This window comes from Rissa tridactyla, chromosome 4, assembly GCF_028500815.1.
Source record: "Rissa tridactyla isolate bRisTri1 chromosome 4, bRisTri1.patW.cur.20221130, whole genome shotgun sequence".
Classification (NCBI taxonomy): Eukaryota; Metazoa; Chordata; class Aves; order Charadriiformes; family Laridae; genus Rissa; species Rissa tridactyla.
Window position 1 is genome coordinate 75,386,813 of NC_071469.1, and position 12,426 is coordinate 75,399,238.

General features: G+C 37.9%; 1 protein-coding gene across 2 annotated transcripts in view; it reads right to left on the reverse strand.

The window, feature by feature from the left end:
- Positions 1–12,426, reverse strand: part of SLC6A2 (solute carrier family 6 member 2) — a 77,148-nt gene that overhangs the window by 13,344 nt on the left and 51,378 nt on the right. For both annotated transcript variants that reach the window (XM_054201000.1, XM_054200999.1), the window contains exons 9-11: positions 11,254–11,382; positions 8,473–8,572; positions 1,068–1,168 (exon numbers count right to left, since the gene is read on the reverse strand). In XM_054201000.1, coding sequence (XP_054056975.1) covers positions 1,068–1,168; positions 8,473–8,572; positions 11,254–11,382 — 330 coding nt within the window. The remainder of the gene's footprint in view (positions 1–1,067; positions 1,169–8,472; positions 8,573–11,253; positions 11,383–12,426) is intronic.

Below are 12,426 nucleotides of genomic sequence, written 5' to 3' on the forward strand. Positions count from 1 at the left end.
TGTAAAATTTAAATTTTCAACAATCTCCTAATGCGCAAAACCTCATGATCCTTGGTGCAGCATTTTTCCATTCTATTTGAGTCAGGCTGTTTGAAGTGCTGCAGGGTATAGTTTCATACAAGCTTCTTTATAGAACAGTGTTTAAAAGGATTATTAATACATGCTTGGTAGGTGCTTACTGATGAATTGAGGCCAGAAGCTTTTATATATTAAAAAAAAAAAAATCAAAACAAAACCAAGTGGACCTGAAGGCTGTCATAAAAGCCTACCCAGTGTGTCTTTGGAATACCCATACTGCTTTAAGAATGCCCAGCTTTAATGCCATTAATAGTCTCCTCAAATCGTAGTGAGGTCAAATTTCCATATTATTCATCCTGACCTTTTGATTTACAAATATGCATAGGAAAAGATCCGAATGTAAGACTGTAGTTTAGTTCTGAATCTTAACCTTTACACAATGCAACCAAATTCATACTCTGTTTTTTGTTTGTTTGTTTTTTTTTTTTTTTCCCAAATGTAACTACGCACTTGTTTTTCACATCAAGCAGCTTACAAGGTATAGTTAACACATCTCTCCAGTGTTTCCCATAGCTAATTACTGGGTGTAGTTGCATATTAGCTATTCTGAGGTGTCATTCCACAATTCGGGGATCTTGGGATCCTCCAATGAAAAATAAATTCTTACTAACACAATCTCTTATCCCTGGTTAGTTTATTTTCCCAACAGAATGAGTTATGTTTAATACGCATGAATGCTGGGGGGACAGGGAGAACACTGCCTAAGTGTTCAGTGTTCCCTAAGAAAAGCTGCTTTCTTTAAATCCTGCTAAGGTGAAGGAACAGGAAATGGCCACAGCCACAATGAGCTTCTCTTTCACAACTGAAATGTATTATATAAGATATAGCCAATGCCATTGAGGAGAAAAAAGAATTAAATTGGAGTGTCTTCTACTTGCCCTGACAACGTCAGGCATAGCAGTGAGTGTCTTGCTCTCGGTACCTATTGTATAGTGTAGGATGCAACATGCTAGCATTCTTTCCATAATGAAATAATTATCAACACTTACCAGTAAAAAAGCAGGGCTAACAAATTTCCAGCACAATCTCCAGTACAGCCCTGGCTTGAAGCCCATCATTTGTTGGATATCTTCGCTGAATCTGTCCACACCTAGAAGGGATGTGAACATCAGACTGGCATAAATCTAAACTGATGCAATGCTGGCATACCCAAAACCATCTGCTTTTTCAGAAAGCAGACGATAATGACTTTCAAATCAGAAGACATGTAATAACACTGATCTCCTTTCAATGACTAGATGTGTCTTTGACATCACTGTATCCAAGACAAATGCCTGTGAGCACTTAAGGTCTGTTGCAAATAGCATCACCATTGAAAAGTTGTGAATGGGACACACATTTTTTTTTTTAATAGTTGTAGACTACTATGCCGTAATTACTCAATACTATTATGAGTACACCGAAGCAGAACCTAGACCCTTACTCACACACACTGCTTACTGATAATTAGATAGACTCATATGATTCTTAATTTATCAAAGGATGCTTACTTGTTCCACTTAATGGCATACTTTACTTCTCTTTCAGTGTTTCACTAAGTACCACAGAATGTTTGTTATATCTATGACAAATGTAATTTCATCTTCTATCAGTTTTCCAAGGAACTGGGTAGATGATGCTCCTGTCCAGTGTAAGTATGTACAAAACTACATTATCTAGAAATGTGTGGCCTTTTTTAGAGTATCCTGTGTGTTTTTGACACTTATAATACCAACTAGAATTTTCTAAAATTGTTACCTCTGTATGCATCTAAATATCTAGTGATGTAGCTCTTGTAGATACCTTAGAAGATACGTGATCTGTTCATGTGACTAAAAACAGAGTAGTCAGAAATTTACTTGCTGCAGTAATTAAGACAGCAGAGGAAAACATGACAAATCATTAAATGAAGACACCGATGAAAGATAAGTCTTGCTAATTGTACCAGGAATATAGAATACATGTTTAGAAACATAGATGGCTTGATTATTATCAAAACTTTGATAGTAACATACAATATTTCTGGATAAGACTTTGTATATTAGTATGCAAGAAGGTAATGTACAAGATTTCCATTGTCAGGAAACACGTGTAACAGTGTTCCATTAAAAATCACTCAAACGTTAGCTACCTGCAGTGGGATTCACTACAGTGCAGAGAAATGGAGGCACCAGAACAAAGTGTTGAGCAGGTGACATGATGTCCAGAGGGGCGAACAACTGCGAATAGCCAGTTCTCAGTCTGTAATATTCCTTGAATCCATCTACTCTGAGATTTTGTACGTGTGTGTTGATACGTGTGTGTATTTAGTACTTATGTCAGTTGAAGCACTAATAGCTATAAAACCAAAGTAAATAGTTGCAGTAGAAATCTCTTCCCCCAGCCAATGCAGAAAGGAAGATCCTCTGACCTTGTTGACTCCCCTTAAGAAGCACTACCTAGACAGGGACTTCAAAATCGGAATAGGTCATGCTGCGCAGACCAAGGGGAAAGCAAAAAAATCTGCTGTCCTGGGTTCCTCAGGACATACCGAATTCTGTAACAGCAAATAAATGAGAAATGGCATTTCAGTCAGTGCCTCTTAATTCCTTATGGGTTTTACACATTTAGTGAGTGTTGCAAATTCTGTGTCTGGATGCCTTAGGAAGAACTGCACTACTATAATGTGCTTTCTGTGAGTGGCACTAGCCTCATCTATCTAAACAGTTTGAGTAGTCTACAAGGGTATTAAGCTGGTTTGTGTTTTTTTTTTTTGTTTGTGTGTTTGGTTTTTTACTCTAATATTAATTAATATTAATGTAATATTAATTCCTGTTAATTTGCATGCTTTGGACTTCCTGGAAATACTTTAGTCTTCAGTAGGATGTTTTCTATCTTCAGTGTTTATTGAAAGACTTTTTTTGTAGCAAGTATCTTACTGTAAATGCAAATATGCATTTTATAGTGACTGTAAAATTTCCATTTGAATGGTAGCTTCTTCCCAGTTTTTCTTGTTGATTCTATTCTGGTTGGATTTACCAGAATGAGGTATCTTGCAAAAGTTAAATCTAAACCCATGCTACTTTCCACGCTGTATTTTAGAACGGGATATTATTGCTGGTATAAAAATGGAGAAAAAATGTCCTTCTTGGTTTTCTTTTTAAAGAAAACCAACTCTGACTTCAGACTCACAGAGAAGTAGTTCTCTCTAGGGCAATCTGTCACGTCAGACTACTAGTCTGTAATTATTATACTTGATATGTTCAGGAACTTTATTTTAATCCTGAACCCTATTAGGTAAAGCGCAGAAATGCAGCTTTTTGCCATGCATATTTGTTCATTAGAAAGGATGTATAGTTTACCATAATAATTGTTTCTCTTCATGTGGATCAGTTCAGTAGGATTTTGTAGGAATGTGTCTGAGAGACAATGGTCACGTGAGCCAGCCTCCCTACTATGAGAGATTAGATTAAGAGCAAAACAGGTGGTAGAAGATGGAATTAGTACATGGGAAAAATGGGAACTGAGAAGGTAGAAAACATGTCGTGCTAATGACTAAGCAATTTACTATGTGAATTCTTGTAACCAACCTGATCTGTGAATGAACTGCATGGACAGCGCGTGAACAGAGACTGTAAGCCAATCATATAGCTGCCACTAGCGCGTGCTCTTATTGCCTGTCTATATATACTCTGTGAAAACTTGAATAAAGGGAGAACGATCATACTCATATTGAGACTCCATCATTACTCCGGGTCCGTCTCCTACTCCAACAGGATTTATTTAATGTAAACAATTAGGACAGCTTGAGTTAGTCCTTCACATGCAGCCAGGGTGTAACGTATTTACAAGGTCTGGACATTTGAGTGTAAACTTCTCATTGATTTCCACCCCCCCCAATATTATGTACAGGTAAAGCAAAGCAGCCAAAAGGAACTGCAAATGCTCTTTAAATTTAATCTAATTCTATTTGCAGTGCCTTCCGTGAACTTTAAAGTGACTGAATTTCAGCTGCTATGAATACCAAGTGAAATTTATCATTGTGCAGAAGGTCAAAGACAAGGACTAGATATCTCAAAAAAAATTTTATTCGTAGGTTTCCAGACAGACGTACCCAGAGCTCAAATAGTGCTTTGTGTTCAATTTCTACTGAAAATGGGGGATAAGTAGTCCATGATCTCAGACTGCTTTTTCAACAGCATGGTTTTTCAACACTATATGTCTTCAAATAACTGTTCTAAGAATCAACCCGTGAAGTAGAACATAGCTATAGCTAGAGATGTTGGTACCTATAGGGCTTGGATTTTTCCACTTCTTGAAAGCATTTATACTTTTTTTTTTTTTTTTTTTGCGATTCTGTAGGATAAACTGAAACTGTGGGTGACCTGTTTATTTACAGGAAGGAACTGGTGTACCACAACAAAACTCCAGATTACTTGCTGGAGACCTGGTGTTGAATATGGAAATAATCTCCTTGCTTTTCTGGTGAAAAACAAGTAAGAGATGCTTAGAATTTATGATGAGATACTTTAAACCCAAAGAGAATTTCAGTGTAATTTATGAACTTATAAACACTGCAGCTACCTGAGAATGTCTCCACTGTAATAGTTTATTAAATGGGACAGAAAATTTGGCCTATGCTCTCCATACATAACATTGTGTTGTCAAGGGAATTAAATCAATATGCAAAAACGAACAGATTAGGAAGAAAGTGAAAAGTAGATTTGGCTATAACTGCAAGTTACCTTCCTCACATCGGGAGCCATGAAGTGAAGTAACAACAACCATCCCTTTTTGTTCCAAGTCCCCTTTCTAACTCTGGAGCAATACTGATATTTGTTGGTGGTGACCCTCACCTGGTGGCAGTAAGGGAGTAAGCCATACCAGTACCATTCCCAAAGAAGGGCAGCTGGGCTACTGTAAAAGCAATCAGAACAGTAGGAAACATTTCCACACCATGGCAGTGCAATAAGCTCTCCAGGTTGGTTTGCCCCACTTGTATTTCCATTCTAAGGAAATGTGTGTATTCCTACTTTGCCTCTCATGCCAGGCACACATCCATAGAAAAGCATCTGTGAGCAAAAGATGAGTTCCAGCAGTCAGTACTTCGTTAATTTCTTTCCCTTTTTCAAAATCAGACAGTCAATCTTACATTTGTTTCAAATAAATGCACGTGTTGGTCTGAAAAGTCAGTCTAAGGGATCATTTTTGGAAATGATTTAAGTAAATGAAAGCAATGAAATTACAGATGAGGGTGAATATCATTGTTAGCTCATACTGAGCTTATTCCAGTCATGCAGGGAGATGTTCGCATTAAAATCTGACTGCGTAGGGGTTTTCCTGTGAGTGAAACTGAAGAGCAGTTTTGTGTCAGTGGGAGAGGTGTCTGGCTTTACTGAGAATATTCACAGAGGGATGATATCAGGGTTGCACAAGAGGAAAAATGGTACCAAGCTAGCAGTCGTAACTAAAATACAGCTGCATAGTAAATCAAACTAGCTCTCCCTTCTCTTACACATACCAGTGCCCTTTGCAAGAATAAACTTCACAGTAAGTGGCCATAGGTATAATTTGAACTAAATTTCCACCTTTTTTGGTCTGTGCCAAAATGTCAATGCTTGCCTTCAGGCTGGCTTAATATTCAGCTGGGTCATGAAGGCAACTGGGGTCTGTCAGAAAAAAGAGGTAGACGAGACCATGCCAGATTTAATCAGTTTAAATAGCACCCGGGGCTGTAATAAGTTCTTTATAAAGCAACAGGTCACGCCGTGTCGGTAAAAACATCTGACAGCTGCTTAAGACAAATGAGTAGATATTTTCCCGGTTATGTGGAGGCAGGAGGGAGAAAGGAAAGAATGATGAAGGACAGAAGGGACAACAAACAAAATTTGACTAACCCTGTGGTCTGTGAACCACGTACAAAGCCTAGCTATTGTAAAGTGCAGTAAATCCTATTTTAATAGCAGCAGATAATAACTCGCCCTTACTAACTGAAGAATATTTTTATGCCTCTGCTTCCAAGTTAAGCTATGTCTGTTCTGCGTTTGGCTCTTTTACAGAGATTAAAGACAGTTGTCTGTAAAATCTAGTGCTTCCCCTATTTTAAGGGAGAACATATGACCTGCTAGCTCCATGCTGATGTTGAGTGACAGTACATTAAAGCTAAAAACTATTTCTTTAGTAGATTGAACAGCTTTATGCATGAGTGCCGTTCTTTGACCTCATTCCCTCGTCAACAGTTTTTAACTGCAAGCGAGAATTTGTTTGACTAGAATATGGTGGCACAGCATGGATAGATAAATAAGTGACTGAGGGAGGTAAATGGCAGTAAGAATGATAACGTCTAAGAACCTTCTGAATCATGCGTGAACTATAAACACTATTTCTGAATAGAAATGAAGATGACTTTCAGGGGAAGAACAATCTTATTGGGAAATCAGGGCAGCTAGTTCAAGACATACCTCAGTGGGAAGGGGACTTGCAGGCTGCTATGACATTGAAACCACGTAATAATGAAAAAAGTTGCGACTAAGCAGAAAGTATGGTGTGAAAATTAATAGGAGATGAGGAAGGAAAAAAAGAGCTCAAAAAACTTGGTTAATCAAAACAGCAAGCAATTTCAGATGTAACTGATAGTTTGGACTGTTGCGGTGAGATGACTTCTATAAGTCATATATGCAGATGCAGAATCCTATTGGTTTTCTTGGAGAAAATGAGATGGTATTTTTTGTGTCCGTAGAATTTTACTAACCCTGTCTGTGACAAGATAAAGAACTGATAGCATTGTCCCTAGAAGACAGGAAAAATCACTGTCACTGTTTCTTTAGCAAGATATGCCTAATTCAGATTAAATTATGACTTGTTTTGTTCTGCTTGATTTGGTGACTTAAGGGCACTTTAATTTCTGCCCTTCCAGAGGTGGCATCTTTTCCAGTGAGTAAGCTTGAGGCTGTGAATTACCCTACCTTCCTCTGTGATGAGGGAAATTCTGAACTCTGGGTCAGTGCTAGAACATAAAAAGTACTCCTCTAGGTTGGGGGTGTAAGGGAAAACAGAGATGTTTCAAACACTGACTTCAGATATTTAAAAACACCTCACCTATTAAACGCTGAGTTAGGGATGGGGAAAACACTCACAGGCCAGATACTCTCTCATATAATTGGAGGTTTAGCAGGCTATGTATAATCAAATATTCAATTATTTCTACTGTAAGCAATATTCAGTTTCACCTTTTTATTTCGCTTCTTTGAGAATAGTAGTAGTCAACTTCATCACTTACAGCAGAGGACTTGGTGAAATTAGTCAACGCAGGACACCTCACAAGACAGTGAAATTCCTGTAGGCTAAGGACTGAGCTCAGACTTAGTGTCCTGCTGTGTTGCCAAAGTCAGTGTTGTGGTGGAGAGCATAATTTCAATTTGTTGCGTTTTCCCCAGTTAAGGTTATCCAAGAGCATTCATAGGGATTTAGAGCAGTGAATGTGGCTGTTTGCCATCACTGTGGTCATTTATACAGTGGGAAAGAAAAGAATGTTTTTCTTCTTTCTTGTGAAACTTGTGTATCAAGTGTCTTGCTTTTTATTTATGTTACTTTAGGGAGGAGAAAAATATTAAAGACCAAACAAGGCCAGGAAAGTTATTAAATAAGCTGGGCACATCTTCTGAGACCTGACTTAAATTATGAGCCATGTTTTTTTCAGGGTACTGTAGCAGATCGCTTCACTCTGGTTGGCACACAGTGATTCCAGCCTAGTGCCAGAGATCAACTGAATACTCCTAAAGCCTGCCGTAGTGAGGATAAAGCGAACTACTGCATCTTTTTTGTGGCATAAATTAATATGAAGAACTAGAAATACTATTATTTCTGGTATCTAGGATGTTTGGTATTCCATACCATACCATGAAATAAATTTTAAACTACTAGTCTTTTACAATTCAGTAGAATATTGTCTCAAACAAAAGGGACTAATGTAGGAATTATTTTAACTCTCTAAAGACAAACTACCTTTACTTGTATTGCATGGGGGGAGCTTGAGGTTGGCCCTGGGGAAATCATGGAAAGGAGGAGCGGGTGAGCATGTATTTAGGCTAACCTACTTGCTTTGAAGCAACTGGGTATAAACCTGCTACTGCAAGTCATCAGCTATGTTAACAGCTGCAAAATACTGGCAAAAGTAGCAACATTCCCATCCCACTCGCAGCCTCCTTCACAAGGCATTTTTGTTTGGCTTTGTGAAGGGTTTCAAAGTTTGGCCTAGTGAATGTCTGCATTCCTGTCACTCTTCATAAATCAGATGAAAATCCCTGTATGAAGCCTGGTTTGTCACAGTTTCATGTGTACAAGGCTGTGGTGTTTTCCCGTAAAACAATGTGAAAGCCTGTCACGAGCACTTGGAATTTTAGAAAAGATTTTGCAGGTGCAAAATGAAGTGCTTACCGTAAAACCAGGAAACTCCAATTGCCTCCATTAGAACAGCAAACAATATCGAAGTCCCAGCTGCAAATGTGTCCAGAAGTGTGAGCACATAAATTCCACCCTAGTGTTGGGGAGTAAAAGGATGTGACAAAACAAAGTTACAAATAGATTCATCTCAGTAGCTTAGTATCTAGTTAACAGAAATCCACTTTACTTGAAACGTTATCTTAACCCAAGTATCTTAATGTGGAGCTGATGCTGCACACATGGGTTCATATTTGCATTTAAAACAGTGGAATCAGACTTGCAACTCTTTAAGAGGCTTCCTTTCACCAGTGTCCATGCTGAACTGGGAAACAGAAGCCTCAGCTTAGCATGATTAATGGGTGCTCCTGGCACTCAGTGTGCAGTGGAAGCTGAAGGCATGGGCTGTTCAGGGAAATGCTCAGCAGCTGGTAGGACAGGGCCTGTCTACAGCAGTTAATGAAGACCTTCCTAAATTATTGGCTGGAACGGAGTGCTGTAAGAGTTTCCCCCAGACATTATCACTCAGTTTGTTCCTAAGGCCAATTATTCTGTAGTCCAGTGAATCTGCAGTCTTAGACTGATGTCTCCTTTTCTGAGTCTCTTTTCCAGTGTTTGGGCAACGGGAGCAGTTTCATGTTGAGTCTCTGGTGGTGAGCCCGGCATGGAAGCTGCTTTGCCCTCTGTAGTTTCTTTGCTGTGGTATTAGCAAGCCTTTGCTCAGTGGAGAGAGCAACCACATCGTCTTGAGTTTGTGACTGAGAACTGTAAATGCATTTAGTAAAGTCTTGTTTCCCTGATACTTTTTTTTTTTTAGCTGCAATTTGACTACTTTTGGCCTCATTTTATAACGTGGTATGCATTTGTGTAAATTACTGCTCATTTTATTTAGTATGGGCTAACAAAGAATGGCAGACCATGGTATGTTTACTTGTTTCAAAATGAACCTGAATACTGTGTTTCAGGACATTCTTTTTCACATGTAAACAACTGAAATGTTTGCAGTTGCAGTAGATTTTTGTTAAATCTTTTTTTACAACCAAATTTAATCTGACTATGCCTGTTCAGTAGGGTAGAAAAAAAGGGATTATTTTCCAAGTTTTTACCAACAGTCTAAATAGCCTTTGTACTATTTAGATCTCTAGCTGATTTTAATCTCTGCAATCAATCAGTTTTTTTTTCTTATAAAAGGATGGTTTTCTGAAACAGCTGTGCATATTTACGAAAATAGAGAGAACAGTACGTAGGCCTTGTCTAGATTTTTAATTCTGTGGGGACTTTTCCGGAAACTGAATGAACTTCGGTTGTTGTGTTAGAATGATGATGTTGCTTATTGAATGACATTTGAGTGTGACCTCTTGTTTTTGTTCTACACCTGCTCTAAATGAACGCTTTTGCTATCAAACTTAGTAAAGTGAGTGACAAATGCGGTTTCGTAAGAAACATGTTTTGAAAATACCTTAAAATTTCAGAGGACAAAGTCAAATAGATTAACGTGATGGTATCACAAGGGTTTTTCATTGTATTTTGTGCGCATTAGAAATGTTCTTCTTCAGTTATGTGAAGCAATACATTTGGACAAGTCTTGGCAGTTTTGTGCATTCCAGCTGGTGGGGTGAACTTAAGTCTAAACAAGTGCCGTTATTTGAAAACTAGAGCTAAATTGATATCTTGAACTGCTTTAGCTCATTTGAAGGCAGTGGAATTGCACCCATTGGCACCACTGAGTTCCTTTGGATCTTGTACTTCAGGAAACTTTATTCCTGTTGAAACTTGGAATAAGGAAGGAGCATGTTCAATTCTTTAGGTAACAATGGAGATAGCATGGTCTTAAAAGGATAGGTATTGTAAATGATGTATCAATTTTTAGTGTCTCAAATGTTTTCCAGTTTGAGGAAACTAGAGTAAAAGTGTTGGGGGTATTCTTTTAGTGTAAAAAGAGCTTTGGTGTTGATAAACTTACACCATTTCAGTAATCTTAATTGATCTGTAAACCATTTCTAGTTTTACAGAAATTTAGGAGATTTAGGAGAGAGGTTCAGGATATCTACTATCATGGTTGCTATCTCAGGTTTCACTTGTTTTCTTACACTTTTTGGCATCTTTGCTTACAGGGCTTTTTGGTATTTGTCCAAAAAACTTGAAAGTTCTCTCCAACCTAGAATACTGATTCTCATCCTTTAATTAATTGTCAAAAGCCTGATAAGGCAAATCATTCAGATGATGGTAGTGATAAATACAGGTTACTAGATGTTCAGGATAAGTTATCTATGTGGTTTTTATGGTGTTAAGAGTAACACATAAGATCTAGGTACATGAAGGAACATTAAGAAACACATCAGGGAGAGGAGATGATTATTCTAAACTTCCTTCACAAGAAGTGAGTGCTGCTTATGTGCTTCAAGATAAGAATAGCCAGGTGACTAAAGGTCTGATCACTTGAAATTCTTAGTTCCTCACACAGGTATAAGCACTCAACACAGCTCCATTTAATGAGATTTAAAAAAAAAAAAGGCACACCAAACCAACTAAATCAAACAGTAGGACAGACAGTTCTTTGAAACAGACTTGTAGTTTTGGTTGATAGCTAATGATCTGGTGCAAAAAACCAGAGAAACTTCATGTAGGTAAGACTAAAAGTAATGTTCTGACCATAAAGTTGTTTAAGAATTAAAATTTATTACAAAAGTAGTCACCTGAGCCCATTCATATTACTATCTGAGGAGGTTAACTATGTTTTTAAGGTAGCTTGTTGATGGAAACTTTTGTTGTACTTACATTGGTGATGCAAAAAAGAGCAAGTAGGAAAGTGCCAAAAGAAACACCAAAGGTGAAGAGCTTTCTGTGCTGCTTCAGGATTTGGAAATCATCTGCCAAGCCAGTGATGACAGCCTCCATTCCACCCATCTGAGGAAGGGAAGGCAAGAATTCTGGTTAAACACTACTGACTGTTCTAAAAACAGATCGACGAATGTAAAGCAACTGGTATAATTAATTCCCAACCACTGTATGATTTTTGACATCTCAGCTGTAAATTACTGTCATTCTGAGGTATAATTTGTTTCCTGTGGTAGAGAACTGGGTCAGGGAACTGAACATCAAGGGTCATGGTTAGTAGCTTGATAGGCATATCCTCTGCGGACCCTGTGCTGACTCATCAGGATAGTAAGTAGAGAGTACTTTGGCAAAAATAATATACGTTTCAGTATACTTTGGGGAAAAAGGTGGCAGCTTAAGTATATTAGAAATCTACTAAGGAATTTAGTTAAAGACAGACACACCAAGCACCTAGGGGAAATGTACTGAACAAAGATGGAGTTTAGCCATTGATTAACCAAATCCAGTTTGACAGAAATCTTTACAGACCTGGAAGAATCACTACATAGAAAGCCTGATGTAATTTAATTTTTTTTTCCGACAACATGAAAGAATTTTAATTTGTTTTCTAGGAGTTAATGATTAACACTTTGAGATATAGGAAAGGTACTTTTCAAGTTTTGTTGAAATTGCCGAGTTACGTAGGTTGCTATGAATTTTAATTTCACCAATGAAAGCATTTCCCTCCTCCCCCCAAGAAACTGAAAATGAATTCCAGTCTCCTGTCATAATAAATTTATGTAATGTTTTGGAGAGGTTGGATTCCATGCTTTTTCTCAAGCTGAAAGATCGTGGCAAGACCTGTAGGGCTGGGTGCAATACAATAGTTGGTTAGCAGGTGCTGACATAGCCTGTCTCTTTCCTGTAAGAATTTGATGAAACCAACATCTCTGGTTGGAACTGGTAGCAGCAAATTATCTCTATAGAATTTGAATGACTCCTGGCTAGAGCAAAATTGCTGGGGGCAGTAGGCCTTTTCTTGTTTTTTTTTTTTTTTTTTTTTTTTTTTTTTTTTAAAGGTAACTAATGTTCACAAGTAAAATGTCCCAAAACCTAGTGTAGGCTCGTATTTCC